General features: G+C 38.2%; 1 protein-coding gene across 1 annotated transcript; it reads right to left on the bottom strand.

Annotated features, from left to right (window-relative positions):
• Nucleotides 1-12357: 12357 nt before the first annotated feature.
• LOC104222160 (E3 ubiquitin-protein ligase UPL3-like) lies at nt 12358-25842 on the bottom strand. The gene is made up of 18 exons (XM_009773353.2): nt 24530-25842; nt 24169-24279; nt 23906-24022; nt 23607-23777; nt 23372-23533; nt 21118-21366; nt 20899-21020; nt 19334-20753; nt 17027-17122; nt 15290-16831; nt 14937-15161; nt 14751-14855; nt 13800-13880; nt 13631-13699; nt 13382-13510; nt 13183-13305; nt 12838-13001; nt 12358-12597 (listed from the first exon to the last, which is right to left on the bottom strand). The coding sequence occupies exons 1-17, from the start codon at nt 25433-25435 to the stop codon at nt 12936-12938; spliced, it is 5694 nt and encodes a 1897-aa protein (XP_009771655.1). The 5' UTR covers nt 25436-25842; the 3' UTR covers nt 12358-12597; nt 12838-12935.
• Between the last annotated feature and the right edge of the window lie 306 nt (nt 25843-26148).

Below are 26148 nucleotides of genomic sequence, written 5' to 3'. Positions count from 1 at the left end.
AGGATATTTTGGGTTTATCCGCCCTCAAATAGGATATGTCGGGTTCATCCGCCCTCAAACAGGATATGTCGGGTTCATCCGCCCTCAAACAGGATATTTTGGGTCCATCCGCCCTCAAATAGGATATGTTGGGTTCATCCGCCCTCAAATAGGATGTTACTTTCAAAATTATTAATGAAGACAGGCGCCCACCTGAATAACGAGAGGAATACATTTTTGTCTTTTCATTTCTGTTCTAGGTCACCTACCAGTATAATGCGGGAATACATTTCTGTCTTTTCATTTCTGTTCTAGGTCACCCACCAGTATAACGCGGGAATACATTTAGGAGACGCACTTCCTAAGAAGTTTCACCAATAGGAGACGCACTTCCTAAGAATAGTTGTACCAATAGGAGACGCACTTCCTAAATTCAGTTTTACCATAGGAGACGCACTTCCTAAGTTCAGTTTATCATAGGAGACGCACTTCCTAAGTTCAGTTTTACAATAGGAGACGCACTTCCTAAGAAGTTTCACCAATAGGAGACGCACTTCCTAAGAATAGTTGTACCAATAGGAGACGCACTTCCTAAATTCAGTTTTACCATAGGAGACGCACTTCCTAAGTTCAGTTTATCATAGGAGACGCACTTCCTAAGTTCAGTTTTACAATAGGAGACGCACTTCCTAAGAAGTTTCACCAATAGGAGACGCACTTCCTAAGAATAGTTGTACCAATAGGAGACGCACTTCCTAAATTCAGTTTTACCATAGGAGACGCACTTCCTAAGTTCAGTTTATCATAGGAGACGCACTTCCTAAGTTCAGTTTTACAATAGGAGACGCACTTCCTAAGAAGTTTCACCAATAGGAGACGCACTTCCTAAGAATAGTTGTACCAATAGGAGACGCACTTCCTAAATTCAGTTTTACCATAGGAGACGCACTTCCTAAGTTCAGTTTATCATAGGAGACGCACTTCCTAAGTTCAGTTTTACCATAGGAGACGCACTTCCTAAGTTCAGTTCTACCAATAGGAGACGCACTTCCTAAGTTTATTGTACCCAATAGGAGACGCACTTCCTAAGTTCAGTTTTACCATAGGAGACGCACTTCCTAAGTTCAGTTCTACCAATAGGAGATGCACTTCCTAAGATAAGTTCTACCAGTAGGAGACGCACTTCCTAAGTTAAGTTTTACCAATAGGAGACGCACTTCCTAAAAATAATTTCACCAATAGGAGACGCACTTCCTAAGGAGACGCACATCCTAAGATAAGATTCACCAAGAGGAGACGCACTTCCTAAGAACAGTTTTTCCCAATAGGAGACGCACTTCCTAAGTTCATTGTACCCATAGGAGACGCACTTCCTAAGTTTATTGCGCCAAGAGGAGACGCACTTCCTAAGACAAGTTTCACCCAGAGGAGACGCACTTCCTAAAAAATAATTTCACCAATAGGAGACGCACTTCCTAAGATAAGATGTACCAATAGGAGACGCACTTCCTAAGAAGTTTCACCAATAGGAGACGCACTTCCTAAGTCCATTGTACCCCAATAGGAGACGCACTTCCTAAGCTTATTTCACCCAATAGGAGACGCACTTCCTAAGTTCAGTTGTACCAATAGGAGACGCACTTCCTAAGAAGTTTCACCGATAGGAGACACACTTCCTAAGAACAGTTTTGCCCATAGGAGACGCACTTCCTATGTTTACTTTTACCCCATAGGAGACGCACTTCCTAAATTAAGATTTCACGCATAGGAGACGCACTTCCTAAATTATTTTCATAGGAGACGCACTTCCTAGTTCAAAATCATTGAGGTTTCACCCATAGGAGACGCACTTCCTAAGACTATTTTACCCCTAGGAGACGCACTTCCTAAGTTTAATTTCATGCACTGGAAACGCACTTCCTGAATTAAGTTTTCATTATTAGGAGACACACTTCCTAGTCTGGTTCGCTCAGGTTATACTTTTGCTTAAGGAGACGCACTTCCTAGTTTGGCTTTTTAGATTATATTTTATTTCAGGAGACGCACTTCCGGAATTGATATTTCGCCCTTAGGAGATGCACTTCCTAGTTTGATTCGTTTTAAGTTCGACCATAGGAGACGCACTTCCTAGTATAGTTTTTTGAAGTTTACCCGTAGGAGACGCACTTCCTAATCGAGGTCTTTCAAGTTTTTTAGGAGACACACTTCCTAAATCGAGATTTTATTCATAGGAGACGCACTTCCTAGTTCTAGTCACTGAAGTTTTCACCCTTAGGAGACGCAATTCCTGGTTTAGCTCATTCTGATTCAACCATAGAAGAAGCACTTTCTAGTTTGAGTCATTGAGGTTTTTATTTTAGCAGACACATTTGCTAGCAAGAGTTTTGGTTTTACCCGTAGGAGATGCACATCCTAGCCTAGTCTTTAGTTTACTCTCATCATTGCATCAGTAGGGTAAGTGAGTTACAATTTTGCTAACGACTCACAAATCTTTCCAGTACAAACTGGTTAGGAAATTTTGTTTGTTTTGTTTGTTTTGATTGTCAGGGACCCGCCTGTAGAACGGAGGAACAATTTTCAAGATCAAGCAGTGACCCACTGGAAAGCAGAAGGTTACAACAAAAATCCCCAGCATTCAACCAAGTTATAAATAGCAGAAGCTCGCCTCAAGAATGCGAGTCAACATCTGAGATGGTCGACAAAAGCTGGACACAACATAAAAGAAAAAGAAAAGAAGAAGAACAAGAAAAGAGAAAAAAAAAGAACCCAAAATACGGAAGTGGAGAACAAATGTGGTCTGCTCAAGAACTAGCACCTACAACTAGCAAGTATCAAGGTTCAAATCCAAAGTCTGTATGAAGCACCATTCAAGACTCAAGACCAAGTTTCAGAAGACTTAAAGATAGGAATCCTTGTAACTAGTAGCTGATAGGCTTAGTTAGTCTTTTTCAGTTTTCATTTTTGTTGTAATGACAGGACCGCGGACCGGAACCTCAACGGAACGGCACCTCGATCGGCTCTTCACCTCGGTACACTCTACCATCTCTCCCATTTCTGAACTATACGTGGCCTGATTCCTGTATAACCAAGGATATGTAGGCAGCTCAAATACCAGGGCTCGGTCACATTCCCTCCCCTTTCCGTAGTGTAGTCCCCTCCAAATAATGGTCGGGTCAAAACACGTCTAGTCGTTCTTTGTCGGAAAACTCTTCGTGTTTCCAGTCAAAGAGGGGCAGCTGTAAGCACGTGATTTTTGACCCTCCCCGAGGATTTTCACACTATTTTAGCATAAATATGTAATTAGGTCTAATATAGCCATTTTAACTATTTTTACTTTATTTCGTTGCAAAAAAGAAAAAATCACAAAAATACATATATAAATTTTAGTTTATGTATCCCTCATAAACTTGAAAAAATCAAAAATTGCACTTTATTTTTGTACTTTATATAATTTCGAAAATTACAAAAAATATAATTCTATTAAGGTTTTGTAGTCATTTTAATTTGGAAAAAATGCAAAAATATTACTTTATATTTTATCTTTATATAAAAACGAAAATTACAAAAAAAATAGTTTTATTAGTATTTTGTAGCTATTTTAAATCTTGAAAAATATTAAGAAAATAATAATATAGTTTTGTTTTAAATAATTAGTCTTATTTTAGTAGCTATTTTGCTTATATAGGACTAGTTAAGCAACGTCGTGTTCCTATTTCTCGGGTCCGGGCAAAAGAATAATATTCGGATTCAAACTACCCGGTTTTAGGCCTAATTTCGGACCTAGCCCATAATAAACCGGGTCCAGGACACATGGGGAACCCCACCACGCGTGGGGGACACAAATCTCGAACCCCACCACGCGTGGGCTCATTTTTTTGGGCAAAACCCATTACAAAACACGGATGAAACATTTTGAAAGGGAGGACGGAGAGGACTTTGACAAATTTTTTGAAGAGAAGCACTGTTCATGCTTCTTCTTCCTGAACAAACCCTACTGTCCCAAAAAAACCACCCCATAACCCTTACCCCGTCACGCCCAAACAGGACCCCCATCAACAAACCTTCAGCTCCCTCACCTTCCCCGACGCCGGAAACCGACCCCAAGTCACCTTCCCCATCACCCTCCCATCGTGAAACCACCATCAACACCCAAAAAACCTAACGAAACCGGACTGTCCAAAAACTCACGTCCGAAACAGCCCAGCTACCCCATGAAACCACCTGCACCACGACCCTTCCACCCCCGTTAGCGACCCCGACGCCATAACCACCACCCTTCGACGAGAAAACCTGCCGCACCAGCCCCTCGTCGTCCAGTCCTCGACCCTACTGTCCAAACCACCAACTGCCTGCATATCCAGCCATGGACGACCACTCCTCCTCCTCCTAGCTCCAACAAACCGGTCCGTCAGCTTCCTCCACCGTGTCCAGCCTCCGTCAAGCAGCGACTGTTGTTACTTTTCCCGGCGTCGCGCTGCCCAGTCGACCCACTGCCACCAACCGGCAGCCTCTTTTAGGGTCCAAACGATCCCTTCTGCTCCATCTCCTCGTATCAGTCGAACGCGTCGAAAAATACAGCAACAACCAACAATCTCTGGTCGTTGATAGCTTTGGGTCCGAGCTTTCTGTTCGTCGAGGTCCGGTACGTCGAGGTCCGGTACGTCGAGGTGTTTGTCCGAGGTTTTGTCGTTGCTCCTCGTCCAGTGAGGTCCGGCTTGAGTTCCGTCGGGGTCGTGTTTGTCGTCCTGAGTTTGCCGAGGTTCAAAGGTTAGTAAACCTCAAGTATTAGATAAGGAAATGTTACGTTAAATGTTCAAAGATGCAATATAGAAATTGGTATGATAATTTTCTGCTTATGTTTTCATCGTATGCATTTTTGCTCATTTTGCGTTATGTGATTCTTGTTTATTTGATGTCATTTAATTAAGTTTGACTAGTTGTTCTATGACACAAGTTTGACGTTAATTTGTTCGGGGTCCTTTGCTTAGTTCATTCGGACAAAATATTAGCATTAGTACTTGTTGTTACTACTTCCGAAACACTCATTCACTAAACTCATTTTATTAATTTTTTGACAAGTTATGAGATTTTAGTTGTAAAGAAGCCGTAAGGTTTAGTATTGTTAAAGGCGTAAAAATGGCATCCTTTTTTTTAAAAAAAATAAATAAATAAATAAATAAATAAAACGAGACTAGCTTCGCCAAATAAAAAATGTACAGATTGCGGAGCCCTCTAAATGTATATATTAAATACTTAGATTCCGGGACGGGCCGTTTTAGCAAATTTCACGGCCCTACCCAAAAGTAATAATGCGCTAGTTGCTTTAGGCGCGCCTTCAATAATTTATTCTCCTTAAACTCGGGTGCACATTTATGTGACCCAAATCCAAATCTCAACGAAGTCGAAATGTGTCTCTAATCACGGGTACATTGATTGTGACGTGGTCGGAGATGCATTTCCATGACGTTGCAAATTCCTTAAAAAAAAACAAGAATGAGATGAGCCTCGCCGAATAAAAATACAAATTGCGGGGCCCTCAGTAAATACTTGTGTTAAAATTATCTTAGAATTCAGGAGGGCCGCTTAGCGAATTTCGTGGCCTTCCCAAAATAATAACACGATAGTCTCTTTAGGCGCGTGTTTAATAATCTACTTTCTTAAAACTTGGGTGTGCATTTCATGCGACCCAGATCCAAATCCCAAAACATCAAATAAAATATGTTCCGGATTGTGGGTGCATTTCATGTGACGCAGTCCAAAGACATGTTTTAAGCGATGTTCACATTCCTTAAAATAATGATAAAAAAAAGCGGTCAAGAGTTAAAACTTACACATAAGTTCATATTGTATTTAAAATCAGATAAATAAACCAAATATAACAGTTGAGCGACCGTGCTAGAACCACGGAACTCGGGAATGCCTAACACCTTCTCCCGGGTTAACAGAATTCCTTATCCGGATTTCTGGTACGCATACTGTAATATGGAGTCATTCTTTTCCTCGATTCGGGATTAAAATTGGTGACTTGGGACACCCTAAATCTCCCAAGTGGCGACTCTGAAATAAATAAACAAATCCCGTTTTGATTGTCCTTTAATTGGAAAAAACTCCCCTGCCCCCTCTCGGGTGCAGAAAAAGGAGGTGTGACACCTTACAAGGTCTAGAAATATTTTTTCTTGTTTTGCTCTTGGTAAAAAAGGAAATATGCCTAGCGTGAGACAAACATGGAAAGTTGTCTATAATTTGCAAGAAGTTTTTCATCACTATAGTTTGCGATTGCTACTTCCAAACCAAATTACATTGTGCGCATGTGTTCGACAACCGAAGTATTGGAAAGTTAATTTTTGCTTGGAGCTTGTATTTAGCACTTCACATAAATGTGCAACTGGATAAAAGTTCGGATTTGACCGGTAGAAGTCACCACAAGTGCTAAAACAAAAATATCAACGTTCGTTGGTACTTCAAGTCTCGTCATTCGTTTCAGCAAGCCTACACCTCGACAAATCTTGAAGTAGGGGGTATCTGTAGACATATAAAATTTATTGGGTCTAATTCATACAAAATTTGGATTAAATTCAATTGGGTTAAATAATTAATTTGGGCTTTACAAGTTAAATTAGTCCATTTTATTTTTTCCAAGTCCAAGGTCCATTTCATCTTAAGGCTCAGACTCATGTCATGTGTCAAGTGACATGACATATCTAGTCAAACTGAAAAGCCAACAAGATGATGTCACGTGTTAAATGATGTGGCAGTCCAAGTCAAAAAATAAGAACCAACCACAGGTCGTCAAATGGTAAAAATGACATGGGCCAATCAGAATCAAGCAAGAGAGTTCATATGTGGCTAGACTGTTCATCCCCTACAACTATAAATAGAGGGATTATATAACTCTTAGAAGACATTCAAAGTTGGAGAAGAACACTCCTTAATTGGTGAAGGCATCCACAAACAGAGAGATCAATCATCAAGTGCTTAGTTCTTCAACAAAGGAGTGATCAACGGAGTTCTTCCCGGAGATCAACTTGTAACAACAAAGTGTTGTCCGACGTTCTTGGCGATTAAATACATCACAAGGAGGTCTGCATCATCCTACATTCGAGAAAGACGCTTCTCAAGCCCTCGAATCACGGAGAATTTTAGAGAGGAGAATCACGGAATACATAGAATTGTACTCACAAATATTTATCAATAAAATTATTTTTTCTTCATATTATTTTTGTTGCAGTTTATTTTTCGTATTACGAAAATTTGTTGCGAACAGTAGTTGGTATAGTTTCATGAAAATAGAACCAGTGAACACTTGATATTATTTTAAAGTCTAATTCAAAACAGAACCTGAGAATAGTTGAAAAGGGCAATAATTTTGAAATATGTAAATATTAAAATGTAACTATTCTAGTTATAAGCTTTTTAATGATCCCTCGAGTTTTAGAAAATAAATTATTATGTCTAACTGCAAAAATACCTATGAGATGGATTATAATATTAGCACATGTTTGTATGGATTAAAAAGGAAATAACGTACTACTCTATAAATAAATAACGTACCATAGGCTAAAACATGTAATAAATTAGATAATACGCCAATTATAATAGTTTAAGCGACCGTGCTAGAACCACGGAACTCGGAAATGCCTAACACCTTCTCCCGGATTAATAGAATTCCTTATTCAGAATTTCTGGTTCGCAGACTTCAAAAGGAAAGTCGAATTTCCTCGATTTGGGATTTAAAATAAATCGGTGACTTGGAACACCAATTAAACCATTCCAAGTGGAAACTCTGATTTAAATATACCCCTTGGGGTGTAAAAAAGAAGGTGTGACACAATATACTATAATAGTATACTTATTACCCGTAAATTCACTTGTCTTTTCCCTTTTAATTTGCTTTAAACTTTTACCCAGCGTGGGAGGCAAACTAAAAATGCAATTTATATATATATATATTATATATATATATATATATATATATATATATATTATAGTATGCTATTGTAACAGTATACTCTTACAATTAAATCCTTTTAGAATTTTTTGAAATTTTTATTGACAACTGATATTATTTCAATTTAATAATTGAATTAAAAAAAATTTAACTCTTTGCGTGCAATTGTATACCCTGTTGGTATAGCTATATACTATACTGGTATCGTATGTTAGTTAATATTTTTTTATTGTATTAGCTACATTTAATCTGTACACAATTTGATTTTTCTTTAGTAATAATATAAAGAAAAAAATAATAAAAAATAGTGAAACCAGTAAATGAAATTAGATTATGAACAGAAAAAAAAATATTAAAAAAATAAGTTAAATGAAATTAGAAAAGGAAAAAAGAAAAAAAATAAGAAGAAAACGAGAAAAAAGAAAAGGAGAAAAGAAAAAAAAATAAAAGAAGGATAGAAATAAAAAAGAATGGGAGAATAAAGAAAAACTTCTCACAAAAACTATTATGGATAGGAAATGTAATTAGTTTATGAGTAGATAAAGATAAATAGTTTTGTTTTTGTGGGTAACTGTGTCAAAACCCCTATAATATTGGCACATGTTTGTATGGATTAAAAAGGAAATAACGTACAAATTTTGAATGTTAACTTCTGGATGTAATTTTCTAGATTTTTCCACGAGTATTGGGAGCGGGTAGCAGTTTTTTTGTTGTATTATAGTGGGAGTACTTAACAGAGATAAAACGGTTATAGATAGGTGCAAGTGACATTGATACACCAATTAAAATTTAGTAGTCCCTATTTCAAAAGAGGAAAAATAAAAATTAGTGATTTGTTCAGACATAAAAACAAAGTATGGTAAAGTAAATCCATTTCGTTGCTATTTGCGCTTGTTTCAAATAAGTAAGTTTGGGGGACCGAAGGCGGTTCTCACAAGTGTAAGCTTCGCTGCCCGACAGTATGGAGTACTGACCACACCGAGGGACAGGCCCTGAAGCGAAGGACGGGAACGAGCGGAATCAATGTGTTCTAATTTCTGGCCTTGCACCGACCATCCAATGGACCATGGACTAAACGGCCACTGCCTGAAAGGACTATGTCCAGGGGACCGCCGCCCCCCCCACAAGGTACATCTCGCGCCTATGGGCCGCTATAACTATCCAAGAAGACACTCGAAACTGGAAGGAGAAACAAACCCACCCGGTGGACTGCCGAGCGGAAAGTCCTACGACACAGGAGCGGGATTCTCTAAAAAGCCAAGGTCGTGGGTGGCCAAGAGGGCCCACTTGGAGACTTGGGATCTCAGCAGGAAATGCGAAGGTTGCAACAAGCCGGCCGGCCAAAGAGAATCAACTAGTTTAGTTCTGATCTGAGTAGGCTCATAATAGGGAATACCCTAACCTTGGGAACCGGGGCCTGGCCATCCTTCGTTTGCGGTCGACGTTCCGGCTTTGTCCGTCGACAGCTGAATGTTTTGATCTGGTATGACGCCACGTGTCTCTGCAATGGCCTTGTTTCGCTCACAAAATAAAGATTGTAATATTTTATGATATTGGTAAAACCATGAGTTATCTCAAATGGACCTTATATCTCCATTCATTGATTTTAAATGGTCTTCTTAGAGTGAGAATCATCTCAAATTTATATTAACAAGTTTCTGGACACATATGCTGTATGTGTATCCACGTCAATAAATACAAATAATATAAATTGAAAGATTAATACCAAAAAAACAAAGGAAATCAAACCTTCATAAAAGAATATTAAACATCAAGATATAATATTCACATAAATTAAGGAAAAAACAGCACAAACTGTTTACAACTCTTGCTCATTTACTTAGAGGGATAAATTCAAGTTTCATATAATTCTATACTCAATTTGAAATAAGTTATTGCGATTTGTCTTAGTTTATTTAAAAATAAAACGACTGATCTCAAATAAATGTTAATAAAGAAAAATGATATAAACAAATATAGTGCTTCGGAAATAACAACTTGAACATCGAATAAGAAAGAGAAATATGCGTCAACATCAACCTAAATTACAATTAATAAACAAAAATGCTAGCTACTGATGGAAGAGAAATATGACAAAATAAATGTTTTTCCATCTATATTTTGAAATTTCATATAATTGTTTTCCACACAAGCAATGATTACATGAACAGACCTGCAGTTTGGGAGCAATTGAGTCTTAACAATCAATTTTTTACAATAACTTCAAAGGCTAGTTGTTAGTAAATATTAGCCATGATAAACATACCGAGACCAAATATTGCGTCTAATCCAAGATCATCATTAGAAAGAGTGGATAATCATGATATGACTATAATTGCAAGCATCTCAATAATCGGAGAAATTTTAAAACACAAAAATTAGAGTAAAAGAAGTACAACAAACCCATAAAGAGTTATTTACAAAGAAAGTTGAAAGCTTTGTCAAATTTGCAGCAATAGGGAATGATGACCCAAAAAACGGAGGAGGAATTCACAGAAAACAGTTTTCTTTTTTTAAAAAAGAATTATTTTATGTTGGGGAGTGAGGGTAGATTTGATTTGGTTACGATACCTAAGTCTCTATAGTTTCTAGTTAATCAATTAGTCTGGATTCTCATTTCGTTAATATTTGGGTTATAATTGTTATCGAGTAATAGTTGTCTAAATTGTTGTGTTATATCATGGAGTGCGTTGAATCTATACGGCCTGCCTTATTTCATTCGATTTGGAGTTTACTAGTTTTTCCTTTACAGTCCGATAGTGAATTTTTATTGTTTTTCTCTATTGAATTGGAGTTAGTAATCGAATTATTCAGCTGAAATTATTCTTAATTTGAGTGAATTCTCTTTAATTGCTCCCTTTGGGGTATTACAACTTACAATGTTTGGAATAGGTTCTCTGGATATTTATGCAAATGTTATAAGTGTCTAAGTTTTCTGTTTGATTTACAATGAAATAGCTCTTCATATTTAGGTTGAGGTTTATTACTATATTTTATTTTAAATTTCTATGACTCTTTAAATATAGGTTTTGTTTACTCAGTTATTGGGTTGTCCCTATATTCGTGGCTATTAATGACCCTTCCATTTCCGTGGCATCTAGTATACTTAATTATCTACTCCGTACTTGTTTTCTCTTTTCCAACTAATAGGCATGATATCCTTGTAGACAATCTCGTAGCTACTTATTACTTATGCTTGTTCTTCATTCTTCTTTATTGCATCGACTCTCATGCCACCTATCAACATTGATCTACGTGATAAATTTATTTTCCACCAATACAATTGTTCTAGAGATAAACCTCAAAATTGTTACTCTTTTTTATTTTCTACTACAGGTAAAATCAGCTTGAGAACACATAATTTTTAATTGATTATTTTTGAGCATTTTTTTTCTTAGATTCATTATCTTTTGACTCTTGACAAGAGCCAAAACTTCAAATTAGAAAAAGTAAAGATAAGAAGACAAGTGGGAAAAAAAAAAGGATAGTCAATCAAAAATTGTTTTAATCCTCCTACAAAATTAAAGTAATGCTAATCCATAAGTCAAACTATCGTAAAAACGAAAAAGGAAAACTGCTATTGGAACAGCACTTTTCGTATGTGAAATCAAAACTGCTATTCTTTGTCTTTTCTGCTTTAATTGCTTTTCTCCTCCTTTAATTTTCTTTTCCTCGTACACTACATTTTAATTGGTGTGTCAGTTTCACTACACTGTAGTACCCCGAATGAGATGGAATGATGGATTGAATTTGAAACACATGAATTAACAGGGCAGGAATTTAATAATGCAAAAATTATTTCTTTTTAAGATAAAACGTAAATATTAGTTTATTTTTTTGAACCTAACAAAGTTGGAAGGGTATTAATGATGAGTTTGAAAACAAGATAAGTAACACTCTCATCTTTTGGTGTTTGATCCATGTATTAATCAATCTGCGTTTTGCTGTTGCATGTTGTATTAAGTGCAAAGTAATACACAAAAATACACTATTTGGTGTAGTAGATTATAGCCAAACAAGATATGCAGCATTAAAAATACATACCAAACTCAAATATTTAAATACTAAATTTTATATTGTGATTTTTGTATCTAGTACTAACAGCACTTGACTACAGCACTGTGCCAAAAGGAATAACCAATTTAGAGGAACTGAGTTAAAATTAAAAAATAGAATCATTAGAAACAAGCAAAAAAATTATACACAAGGAGAAGAAAAGTAGAATTTTGAAAACTAAATATATTATTTAATTAGTGAGAAAATTTTATCGTATTAACTCACTCAATCCTACCTCTACCGAATTTTAAGAAATAAAAATTTTATATAAATAAATTATATATTTTGGGGGCCTTAAATATTTGGGGGGCCTAAGGCAAGGGCTTCACCTGCCTTACCACCCTAAAGCCGCCCTTGGCTTGAGAGCACCTCAATTATGCTGGCCAATTTATTGGAACATATTACTAATAACTGAAATGTCAAAGAACAACATTTCTTATATCTGCGAGAAGCAAAGTGACAAAAGGCCACATTATGCCCTCACATGTATGTAAGGCACGACCTTAAAACATCAAAATTGAAAGAACAATCTTCCTACATATTTACAAGCATTTGCAGCAAAGAACCCCCCGCAGAAAAAATCTCCCATCCTGATCACGCGGCCCCAATGTCAGCTGTCAAAATAAACAGCCAAAACACAAAAGTCAAGAGTTAAATAATCTGAAGACACCGCAATACTTGAAGGCAAGATAAATCAGCAGACTAAATACATGGCTCAAAGCCTTGAACAAACAAAGAAACAAATAGTTCTACAATCTTAGCAAATAGTGCTGCAGCAATGAAGCTGGCAATCAAGATAGAGGAAATGTAGTCAAAAAGAAAAACGAGACAGCAGATTCTTGAGGCATACAGACCTTGGTGTTGTTAGTTGAGGATGGGCCAGAGCCGCCTTTATTGAGGACCAGACACAACAATTTCACAGTTGTATTCACAAGTCCATTTGTCAGGTGACTTATGATAAATCAAAAGATCCTTGGCCTTCATTGATAGCATAGAGTAACTTTTTGTACATGATTTCCTGCAGAGTGACGTAAGGCATAAGAAGTTCTATTTGCCGCTCCCAAGAGAGTGAGAAAGAGATAGAGATAGAGAGTCTTAAATTGCACTACAAAAGCAGATGACTACCCCAGCGAAGCAGATGTGGGGGTGGGGATAAGTTTCTGCAAACCTAGAGCAGATGGATTGGGGAGAAATCATACCTTAGTAGAATAGGGAGGCAGTTTCAGGTAGTTAGCACATGTCATCACACTAGGTAGGTCATCGTCTGCAGATTCTGATGGCATATTACCATTTGATGCTGTATTACTAGCACTAGATGAATGCTGTTGCAAAAATACAATGGTAAGTCACCGCAGAGAGAATAAAAAGGACTTATATTTTAGCTAACTACAACTGTACCTTCCTCACGATTGTCAGCTTAGGATTGAGCACAGCCAGACCACCTGGAGGAAGCCGGGGAGCACCAGTGACAAACTGACAGAACGCTCGTTGCTGCTCAGGAGTGAACTCTCCCATGATCTCTAGTAACTGAGGATCAGCAAATTAAACAGTTGATATCAGTTTGAAGCCAATCGAAGAGACAGAAGGACTAGCTTGGTAATATTAGTCTCAGGTACTACACTTCCGCTGACAGCTGAGGAAACTTACATAAACAATAGCGGGACTCTTGGCTGTATATCCATGATCAAATTTGATATGATCTACAAGCGTCTCAGCCTGCATAAACAAAAGAGTGAAATTGGGAAAAAGGCAGAAAACTTTCAAGTACACAAGTATCACAGTGTGCTATACTGGGTTCATGAGAAACGAATGTTACCTTCCATAACTCTCTACGGCCACAAAGCAGGTAGTCCAACTCAGTAGGAGAGAATGTTTGCAAAGCTGAAATGTCAAATACCTGAAAGTTGTGGAGATAAAAAGTTATTTCACTATCTTCAGATAAGTGATCAACTCAAGATGTATCGAGTAACTGATGAGTTCATTAAGTGAAAGTTACACCAAATTATCAGCAAAAATATCAACTCCTGTATCTAATTAGCTAATAGCCTGTTTGGCCATGCTTCTCCCCGGGCCAAAAGTGTTTTTTTCTCAAAAAAAGTGCTTTTTTCTCTACTCGAGGTGTTTGGCCAAGCTTTTTGGGGAAGCAAAAGTGCTTTTGGGCATAAGCGGGAGCAGGAAAAAAATACCCTTAGCAAAATATTGTATATACCAAAATAACCTTTGGAGTGAACTTTCATATTTGTTGAATGATTTTTCAATATATTTAAAATCTAGAAAGAATAAAGTACTTTATAATTTTATTTTCACATTTTACTAAAATAAATAAAATAAAAAATTCATTATTGTCCTTAATAATAAATACTTTTGATTATATATTTACTTATAAAATATTAGTAACTATTAAGTAAATCTCTTCATGTCCTTATTCGTAATTTATTTTCACATTTTACTAAAATAACATAAAATAAAAACCTCATTATTGTCCTTAATAATAAATACTTGTGATTATTTATTTACTTCTATAATATTAACTATTAAGTAAATCTCTTCATGTCCTTATTCGTAATTTGATACTTAAAAGTGTTTTTTGAAAAGCTTGGCCAAACACAAATTATTGCTAAAAAGTACTTTTCAAAATTGATTAGCCAATAGAAACTATTTTTCTCCAAAAGTACTTTTCCGAAAAGCATTTTTGGAAAAAGCACTTATCAAAATAAGCTGATTTAGCTTGGCCAAACAGGCAATAAATCCCATGATGGAAACTAACTTGATTGAAGCCAGATCTAAATGCTTCCATCTGCCGCCCAATTCCAGTCCTCACAGTGGCATCAACCACCAAAGAAACGTATTCCTCCAAGTTACTAAGATCCACCTGCAAATTCCATTTAAGGTACAAATCAAACAAAATGATCCAAAAAAAAACGAATGAGCATTCCAAGGAAAAGCAGCATACATTCTGATCGCCTGCTTTCAGAACATATTCAGGATAGCCTGGGAGTGTGAAATCTAAACAAAGATCCTCAACTGGAGTCCCACGAAAATGCAAATCACTAATTTTGTCTTGGCCCAGGCCTCCCATTGATTCTATATATTGTTTCCGACTAACAAGAGCTTGCAACTCTTGCAAAGTCTTTCCCAACTCAGCATCAAAAGAGAGAATATCATACAGATCAAGCTCCTGCAGAGTGCAGCGTTTTAAGCACAGAACCGTTTGAAAAGATATACAAAAAAATACAAAGGTGGGTGGCAACAATTTGATCTTAGAAGGTATAACGTGCAACACAAAAACCAGAGAGAAATTCTTACTTGGCCGAGGACAAGTTTATAGAATGATGTTGACATAGGGAGGTCCAAAAGCCGCCCATCTTGAAGTGCTTTGGCCATCACACGCCCAAGCAATCTGAAATATTCTATTACCTTGGTGAATTGGTTTCCATCAGCGGTATCAACAGCCGATGGCCAGGGCCGTGGGAATAATCCAAGAGGTGCTTGGACAAGTTCTTTATCTTCCCCGTTCAATTTTTCATCCACGCCCACTTCCACTGAATGTTCACTTGATGAGGAACTAGTCCTCCACATTCCCAGTCCAACTTTTTGCAGATCATGACTTAAAAGGGTATAGAACTCCAGAGTTGGACCCAAACCAGTGCCAACTTCACCAAAATATTCAACCTCAAGAACAGCTTTTTGGCTGGAGTACATCTCCATTACTTTCGCAGCAGAATCAAGAATGCGATTTCTAGAGACACGGACTTTCTGGCGCTGTAATCTCCCGACCCTAACTTCTCTCTCATTGGTAGATCCATTACCATCCGCACCTTGTTGTTGCTGAAGCCGGTATAAAGCCCTAGATAATCCGAAGGCTGTTGAATAGAAGTACTGGCGTCGAACCTCAAATGGAAAAAGAAATGGACAGGACCTTGTCAACTGGTAACACCACGATGGAAGAGACCCACTACAAAGGGCTAGAGCATCCTGAATCTGTCGAGCCAACTTTGGAGTGAGCTTACTGTTGACAAATTCCTCCGGAGGAATTTTGACACCAGTAGCACTGAGCTCATCTAAACTCAAATTTTCCCCTTCAGAGAAATCATCAATAACTGACTGGACCCGTAACCGTGGGGCCAGCTGGTTTAATCCATCCAGTACACGTAACAGGGCCAAAATGTTGTAAGTAGGATTGGTTTTTTCCATATCACAAGGAAGTTCTCCCTGTAATATACTATCTAACAATGATGCTCGATGCAATGAGGGATCAGCACTGGCACTTGCTGAAGAACTAGCTTTGTTCGACTTGGTGGAAGTTGAGCTCCCATCACCTTTGGTAGACCTCTCTGCTTGACTGTCAGCCCTTTGGTATGTGATAGTGTAAATATCACCCCAAAGTCTGCTTCCGTCACTAGATACAAAGTCAGTGCCACCATATCTCTCTTCATCATCCTCATCAAGGACAAGCTGTCGCTGGATAGCCTGGTAGATAGTCAAGTGCCTATTAAGCTGCTTTCCACCTGCAGAAAATACAAGTCTGGGTGGATCACTAGTGCTAAAGAGAGGGCGTCCATGGCGATCTCTAGCCCCTCTCACACCTCTACCATTAGCAGATGCAAGTCCGGCCATGGCAGCAGCAGCAAATGACATTGCACCCCTTGAACCATAAGAACTCCCACTCCTGAACTCAACGGATTCAGATCCTTGAGCAGAAGCAGCTCTGCTGCTAGAACCACCACCTGCATTTGTCTGGCTATCATTTGCCGTCTGTGCGGCAGGATTCTCCTCTGAAGAATCACCCAATTTAACATCATGAACTTTGTCCGGCATGCAAACAGGAAGAGAATCATCTCTCAAGACCTAAAGCATTGGCAACAATTTCAGAAAATCATCTTTAATACAGCTGTGCAAAAAATTAAAAGAGCTGATCAATTAGATCTGTGGAGAAGCGATTGAAAACATGCACATCGGGAATGCAGATCTGCTCTCAACGATCTAAGCAATTAGAAGAATGGCAGAACTCGAAATTTAAAATATGAGATTTTAGTAGCTTACATCATCATGGTCATCTTCATCATCATCAGATATATCGTCATCCTCGATGACCAAAGCATCATCAATTTCAACAGGTGACATATCCAACTCATCATCCTAAATATCACAAAAAGCAGCGGAATGCCAAGGTTCATATTGTCATGCAATCAGCAAACAATGAGGAGATGAAAAATGTAGGCAGTAAAAATTAGAGAAAACATTAATACTTTGAATAAGGATTTTTCTGTTTCATTCAATATTTTTGAGACCTCAATGTTCAGCCGATCTACCGTCTACGTAAGTGATTCATAAATTAACTCGGGATCCAGTAAGCTAAATCATGTCATTAATTTATCAGTCAGCATAAATACGTCAAAGAAGAATTAGCAAGATGTGCAAACAAAAGGTATACATTCTTAAAAGAGAAGGACAAGATACTAAACCCTGGAACTTTCACCTCCCACTAGAAAGGGGACAGGGACATACTAATGACAGTATATATGTAGGATATGATAGTTTAATTGAAGATTTGTATTTTGAAGATGACATGAAATGGACACATGTCTAGCGTGCAAGTTGCACCTAGTCATCAATGGTGAGGAAGGGTAAAAGACATGTAGAGTAAAAGTGTCTTCTAAACTGATGAATTAAATTTAGAAGCAAATGTTAGTAGTACACATTGAGAAAGTGATGCACAAGAAGTACCTAACTTACAGAATAAACTTTTGTTGGATAAGAACATGATGTTAAATTTTACGCATCTTATTTAGGCGTGAGGTAAAACATGACCTTTTGTATATTTGTCTTGTAGGTATAATGGTAACACTCTTTTGAGAATGAATTTCCTTTTTTTCCAGAATGAGGTATAATGGTAACACTCAAATCTTTTATTATTCCGTGTGTTCATTTCCAATTACAAAGCTTCTGTCTAGCAGCGATTCCCTTTCTTGCGTATGATCAATGCATTTCCAAGACATGAAGGGATTCATGAATCTTACCTACACCTTTGCATATTGTCTACAGCTTCTCTAACTCTCGATTAAGAGTGCATACAAGAATCATCCAGTCAAAATTGACTTTTACAAGGATATGTTCCTAAAAATTTCAGATATCTCTCAAGGTGAGCATATAATGAAATGCTTAATACATGAACAACCATGTTGATTAATTGACGGTGAAGAACCCGCCATGTGGATGTCTATCGGGCAATGACATCATTTCACAGACCCGCCATGTGGATGCCTATAACTTCTGACAATACAGGTAAATTTTTTGAGAATCAACGGGTCACAGTCCAAAATCAATCTAAAAAATTGCAAACTTTCATTTCATACTCTCAAACCACGATATTTATTTGGGAGGAAGTATGAACTTTCTTCTCTCCTTGAGCCGAGAGTCTATCGGAAATAGCCTCTCTACCTTCACAAAGTAGGGGTAAGGTCTGCATATACACTACCCTCCCCAGATTCCACTTGTGGGATTACACTGGGTTTGCTATTGTTGTTGTTGTTGGAGGAAGAATTAACTTTCTTCTGCGGGAAAGTTATCGATTCATTTTCAATGGATTTCTCAAGTTAAAATAAAAAAATAAAGAAAGACATAATTACAATAAGAGGCCGTTTAGTCGCCGGATATCAAAAGTTCTATTGGATAAAAAGATGATATACTAATCATTATTGGTAGGCCACCCTGTCCAAGGAGGGCTTTTAAGATGTAGGAAATAGAGAAACATGAGTTTTCTATTTTTTAATAATGAAGGTACCTTGGTCAGCTTGCGCACACCTCGACTATTCGAGTCGACCAGGTACCTGCTGCACCACACCAACACAGGTACCAAGTAACCCTCCCACCGAGGCTCGAGCAAATTGGAAGAGAAGTTGGTTTTTTTGTCTCAGCTAAAATTTGAAACCTAGTCTCCAAGTTTGCACTCACTTTATTGAGGCAACACACTTAGGTTAGAGAAACATGAGATTAGGTGAGGAAAGACCATTTTACCCTACTTAAATAGGACGGGAAAAAAATGCCTTCATTTAACAGATAGAATAGGGAATTATTTAACCTATAAAAAACAGAAAATTATTTGTTAGGTGTAATAATTGATGAAGAAGTTGTAGTATTAAATACCAATATCTCAATCATATTTCTCCTTCCTGTTCATTTGTAATTTTTCTTATATTATTTATTCATCTATACTGTCTTTCCTGGAATTTGCTATTATTAAACAATTATTCTTCAACAAAGTAAAGAAATGACTAATTTTGCTCCAAAGGTATTTTGGAAAAAATGAATCCAACTACTAGACACATGTAATAGAGCGAAAAAACATACCTCAGAACTAGAATCCCCGGTCACGGGTTTCACCTCTGCTTCTTTATCCAAGGCTGCTCGTCTTCGAGCAGCATTTCTTGTCTGGGGCCCTCTGCCATCTTCTTGAGCCGGCTTCAAAACAGCCTTTCCTTTGCCCTTGGAAGAACTTCCATTTTTTTCCTGTGGTGGGTCTTTCTTTGCACTGTCATTTATGTTAACCGCTGACCTAGATCGTGTACGCCGAGATCCAGAAGCCGGAGTAGATGTAGATGGGCATGAAGCACCAACTCCTGCAGGGGTGGTCCCAGACTCAGAGTTGCCTACTGATGCAAAGGCCTTTTGTCCAGACTCTACTCGCTGAACTCGAGGCCAAAGAAAGTCTTCAATAGCCGCCAAACTTGCTAAAGGATCAATCAACACAACATTCGAGGAGTAGTCACGGAGGGTCTTGTCCCCTTGAGCTCTGCAAAGGCGAAGCTTGAATGGTTGCGACAAAGCACTTAAACCTGAAGAAAGTCGCGCATTTCCGGTAGATGATCTGGAAGAATGACTCAGCACGACAGGGAACCGCTCCAACGAAGATAAGGCATTTTGAAGCTTTTGAACCAAAACAGTCATAGGAACCATATTTCCACTATCAACAGTAGCAGGAAGGGCAACTGCGATAAAAGACTTATATCTTCTGATTGCTTGTTGTCGAAGCCTAGACAAATTAGCATCTGAGATTCTTTCCTTGGAAAAAAATCCACATGTAAAATAGTTCAGCAAAGATGCAACAACTCCACTTCCAATGAATTCGAAAGTTGATACACCATCCCCTTTGCTGAGCTCCCCCAGCATGGAAGCTACAAGTTCGGCCAAGGTCTCTTCCTTACTGGCAGAAATATCTCCAAGCCGAGGAGCAGAAGCTTTTGATTTTCCTTTAGGTTTAGATAATTGTTCATCAACACCAGAGTTCAACTTCATACTGAGATTCTTCAATCGTAGAAGATCATCAGTAACGCCAACTTCAGTAGCCCCTGAATCTGAAGGGAAGTATTTATCTTTGAAGGATTTAGCACATGCACTGACTGCCATGCGAATGTTAGAACTGGTCTTTGGAATTTCCAATGAGTTTGGCGGTGATCCACTCCCCGGAACTGTACTCTTAGGATCCTCAATGGAACTTGCATCTGCATTTGAATTATTGCCACGACGTCGATTACGCCTAGAGCGAGATGACCCAGGTATACAATCATTGTCCTTCTCAGCAGATGATGGCTGGGAAGGAGCGGCACCATGGGACGCAGACACTATCAGAGCATCTACAGCATGAACAACACCTTCTCGCACAAACATCTTGGAAAAAATTCCAGGAAGTTTTTCCATTAAAATTTCTGCAACTTGAAGAGCAGGCACCAGCACTTGGGGATCCTTCCAGGCCAATACTCCAGCCAAAAAACTACAGAGAAATTACAAATGAAGCACTAATTTCACTACCAAAGATATATGATGCACATAAAAGATTGTTCCATGGATAAACCATTCTCCCCCAAGATCCACATCTGATGAAAAATTTCAAGCATATATTTTGCTGATATTCATACCTTGATATGTTAGTGATGTTATTTAGAGACTGAATCATATCTGCGCTGCTGAAGTACATAAGTTTTCCAATAACCGAGAGACACTTGTGGCGAACTGGACTATTGACACTGGATCCATATACCTGATCAGCAAAACAAGTAACAGGGGTCATCTTGTAAATCTGTACCATGGCAGTTGTAAGATGGTGGTAGTAATTTACAATGGATTATGATACCAACCTGGATCAGCACTGGAAGCAGATCCATTCCAAATTGTTGCAGAAGTTCAGGTTGATCATTCAATAATTTTTCTCGAGCTGAAACCTCTTGAGTAGATAGATTCGTCTCCTCCTGTTTGGTAGAACCACTAGCAGAAGATTTCTTCACAACAGATCCTTTAATCAACAAATTAGTGCTGGTGGGAAGAGAGATCGTCCCTTGAGGCAGCGGAGGAAGAAGCTCATTTGCCAGGTTCACAATCTCAAAAATCTAGTAAAACCCAGGAAAATACATTTAAGGTCCTTGTTCTTTATCCAAAAAAAAAAAAAAATTGCGGTCCTTATATGAGGTAGAAGCAGCATTCAAATGAATCAGCTTGCACGTAGCACAGAAAAGGCAGGCATGGTTTTCGTGGCATTTGCTCAAGCACCAGCTAGTGAAACCAGACTGTCTTTGAAACAAGAGGATCATTTAACCAATAAGCGGGAAGATTGTCATCTTATTTCACAAAATAATAGTCAACTAGAGGAATAACACATTAGACAAAAAAATTAAAGCAATGTTGTTCACAACACGATCCAAGTGCTATCTAAATTACAACTGAAAGCTCTTGAATATTTCAGAAAACTAAGCCATATTTATGCTACTAATGTTTAACTGATCTCAGTGACAAACAATTTGAGTCTTCAACTACTAATAAAATTTAATAAGAAAACCAAGGGTCTGTCCTAAACCTTAATTATTGTTTTACCAATTTTTACGTGATTCACATTCTAGGAATATACATTTGAATATTCAATAATGCACTTGTAATGAAAAGGAAAAAAATTCTAAAAACTACACTTGTGAATTATTGTACTTCTTCAAGTCTAACAGCAAAGTTCCTTAGGCTGTACAGGAAGTATAACAGCAGAGGGAAAAATGATAAATAGATACTTATCAACAATTTTGTACTTATCAACATGTTCACCGATTTTTGTCCTCGGAGCTTCAGTTCAAAGTCAAAGATAGTATAGAGGGGACATGTGGTAATCGTATGTCGCGACTTCGAATCCTGCCAGTTGAACAACGTTTGGTATTTAAGGGGGAGAAGGATAGAAGGGGCAGGCTTATTATCCACCGAGTTGAAGCTAAAAACAAAATTTCTCTTTCAGCTAAAAAATTCACCAATATCAGTTCCAATAATGGTGATCTAATCCTACTTTATTTGAATTATTAATGTGTTATTGGAATTGGAGTATTCAGGAGAAGCTACATTGCTATCTAAAATCCATCACTATAAACATACACAAATTGAACTACTAATGTGTTTTTAGAATCTTTATGCTATAGTTATTCGAGAGACGACTCAGAATAATTGGTGATCGGAATAGGCGATTATACTCATGAGAAGTAATCAATATTTATTCTAAAAAGATATATGTATTAATCAAGGAGTAAAATCTAAACAAACTATATAAGTCTATACTTCTTCCTCCTTATCAAAAAAGAAAGTCTCTCCTTCTTCCTCCAATAATTCTCTTTAATCTTGGTTCAAAAATATAGATCATTTTAAATATTTGTTTTTTGGACATTAGAACAAAGTTATTGGATTTTAATTGCTTTCAACTACCAAGAATAAATTATTTGATAACTATTCCAGTCCTTGTGGGATTGATACATAAATGAAACAATATTTGGCAAGAACAGGCTTTATTTTTTAAAATTGGTGTTTTGCGCTCTTAGAACAAAGTGTAGGATCAGCAGCTCACCGAGATAAGGTCAGGAGTGGGGGGTCGTCTACTAGGCATTCTTCTCATCTTGTTCCTATTATTGTTACTTTATCTCTTTGGTGGGCAAGCGAAGTTTCCATCTACGTGACATAAAAAATGTAATGCTGGAACTTTATCAAAAAATGAAATGTAGAGTTGGAAAGCTCCACATATAATTTCTGGTGTATTCCTATCAAGCATGAGAAACTTCTCATAGAACATCTCTTTCCTCCTACAGACAAACTGACCCGCAAAAGAAAGGGAGCTAACTTAAGACTACGAAGTATAGCAAAAGAATCGAGCTAACTTAAGACTACGAAGTATAGCAAAAGAATCTAACCTTTTTTAATCCAATTATTTTCCAACACACTATATCCGCAGGCAAAACATACTAAAAAGTCACTTTGTCTTTCTATGCTACATATTTCTTCTACCCAACATGAGCTACTTGTGACAATTTATTTACAAGACAAGAAAATGCTAGCAATTATAGCATGAATGAAAACTAAAAGTACGATATATACCTGCTCCGGAGGTTTGCTCAAGGCAGGTGAAACAGACACAGAGGCCACAAGACCAGAACCTGATAGAATATCCTTGAGAATTCCAGTGATACCAAGCAGCAGTAAAGTTTTAGTTCCTAGTGGAGAGCCACTGGCACATGTCGAAAGAAGCCGGATTAAACCCTACAAGCGTTATCAAGTCAGAATACAGCTATCAAGATTGTAAATGCCCGACATATGGAAGAGTTAAACGTACTGTGTAGGTTGACGTGCTGAGTGAAGCCTGACCACCTCCAGAGTTACTGGTTGAGATGAGCGATGCGGCTTGGGTAACAAGTCCGTGATTGCAAAGTTCATCTAGCTTCTCGGGATATGATGCAAATGATTCGGCAATACGGGTCAAGCAGATGGAAGCATACTCTAATACCTGCAGACACGTCCAAGCACCAAGAGAAAACATTAAAAAAACAAAAGTGAAGTTTAACCAAACTAGGAGGGGCCAGAGAAGAGAAGATATCTTCCCGCAACGGGAGCATAACATGATAATGAATTCACCTTTGCATCATGATATTGAAGGAGATTTGTCAAAAGCGGAACAGCTTCCATGACAAAGTCAGCAGCATCTGAGGGAAGCTTCTTGCACATATTAGCAGCAGTTGCTAATGCTACTCTCTGTTAAAGAACGAAAGATGTTAGAAAAAATTGTATATGTACTAAAGGAGCTGGAAGTTTCTTATTTCACTAAAACTGAACTCCCATCAAAATCATGATACAAGATATTCAAAGATTCCACAAAACCGTGAAAGGGATTTTTCTACCTGAACACCAGTGGAAAAGAAGTCGAGATAAGAAAGCACAGCCATCAGCGCACCAGCCCTCAAGCAAGCAGTCGGGTGTTCCTGAGATATCTTCTTTAGAGCTTGCAAAGACTGTCAAAGGTGAAACATTAGCACTACAGCTAGAAAGGCCAGTCCTTGGCAAATAAGCATAATGGTTCCACATAGAAACAGAGAGTTGCACTTAAGGTAATTTCATTCACGGCCTAGGCCTAGTTAAGCAAGGATTATAATTTTCGGATTGTGAATAATAGTTATGGATGAACTATGCTGGGAGTATCACCATGAATTCTTTTTCCTTTGGAGGACACATAAATGTTCCGCGTAAAACTAATTCACTCACCTGCTCAGCCAAGTCCATGTATTCAATAGTAAGCAGCCGAGCTACAAAGCATGATACGGCTCCATAATGGACAACAGCGGCACAAGAAGAAGGTAGAACATCAACCAAGTGGGTAAGAGCCCGGGCCGCAAGAAGCATAATGTCAGGATTGCTCTCGTGATTCAGCAGCCCAACAAGCACAGGTACGAACGAGTCGACGGAAAATGTGCTCAGTGAATCTTCCGTTCCAATAGAAAGCATCTCACACAGCTGAGTCAGAGCTTCTACTTGTTTCCCTTCCTCACCATCCGCCCTTAAACCGGACAATATCTTCTTGAGCCGACCACTCTGATGGGACGAAGACGCAGACCCCATTGCAGAGCTGGGGAGTAAATCATCCAATCCAGCACCTAGTTTCCTAAGAAGTCCTTGAAGTGCACTACTTGCTGAAGTTAAATTCTGGTGCAAAATACCAACACCGCCTTCGCTATCATTATCATCGTCCTCACCACCACCGGAATCTATGTTCAATCCTAGACTCCTCTCAGCCTCCCTATCCCTATCCCTATCCCTGTTCTTATCCCTGACCCTAACTTCATGCTCTTTCTCCTTGCCTTTATCCAAATTATTATTATCTTTATCGGAACCATGACTGGGGTTCTTACCACGGCGGGTTCGGGTACCCGACCCGGAAGATTCGTTTGTGGAGTCCATGGGTGTAGATGAGTCCTGGGAACGAGTTGAGATGCGAGAACGAATTGAGATCGATGCAGACGCGGCGGCGGGAGTTGAATTGGCGGTGGAAGTAGCGGCGGCAGTGGAGGAGAGACGAGCACGCTTAGCGGCACGGGTGGTGGGACCAGCAGAAGAAGATGAAGAAGGCGCTGATGAGGTGGCCTCCGCCCGCTTCCGGCTCCGAGTTTCCATACAAAACCCAAAACCCCCTTCAAAACTGCGAATCACCTCGCCGATTTAATTAAATCGGCGATCAGACACTTTCCGATTCAGATATCATCGTCGTATATCAGAAACCCTAATTCACAAAATTGAAACGGTTTTTATGCAAAAGGGATAAAAAAGATGCGATCTTTATTGATTTCAACTAAAATCCCCAAATCACAATCTATTAAAAGTCCCAAATCAGTATAATCAGAACAATCGAATTCCAATGAAGTGCTTTGAGTAATCAACACGTTTGTTTTGTAGAGCGATATACGACTCTGAGTCTGAGAGGAGGAATATATAACTGAGAAAAGGCAAGATGGAGAAAGCTAAATAGAGAACCCTAATTCTATATATATTTTTGTGTCTGTTGAATTTTTTATTTTTTCCTTCCCCCAAAAGATCGAATAATTTGCTTTTGGTTCCTTTTGTAATTCCAATTCTTTTTATTTTTTAAGTTTTGCTCCCTTTTCTTTTTTCTTCTCTTTATTTTTCTTCTTTTTCCTTCATTTCTACAGATTGTATATGTCAGGCGACGCTTTTGGCGGTGACTACAGTACGAATTGGTTCTAAATCGCTTTTATACGGATTTTACACGCAGTTGAACTTTGCTTTTCAATTTGGTTCTATATTACGTATTTGTTTTTAATTTGCTTTTCAGATGGTGACGTCTGCTTGCAAAATTAGAAGAAGAGATT

Source organism: Nicotiana sylvestris, chromosome 1 (assembly GCF_000393655.2).
Source record: "Nicotiana sylvestris chromosome 1, ASM39365v2, whole genome shotgun sequence".
In the NCBI taxonomy this organism is placed as follows: domain Eukaryota; kingdom Viridiplantae; phylum Streptophyta; class Magnoliopsida; order Solanales; family Solanaceae; genus Nicotiana; species Nicotiana sylvestris.
This window is presented reverse-complemented; position numbering and strand designations above follow the sequence as displayed.

Excerpts from the sequence above, each read along its gene's own strand:
- LOC104222160 (XM_009773353.2), bottom strand. The coding sequence starts at position 25,435 with ATGGAAACTCGGAGCCGGAAGCGGGCGGAGGCCACCTCATCAGCGCCT. Across the intron at positions 17,123-19,333 it reads CCGGGGATTCTAGTTCTGAG|GATGATGAGTTGGATATGTC; the intron begins GTATGTTTTTTC and ends TGTGATATTTAG. Across the intron at positions 16,832-17,026 it reads ATGAAGATGACCATGATGAT|GTCTTGAGAGATGATTCTCT; the intron begins GTAAGCTACTAA and ends CCAATGCTTTAG.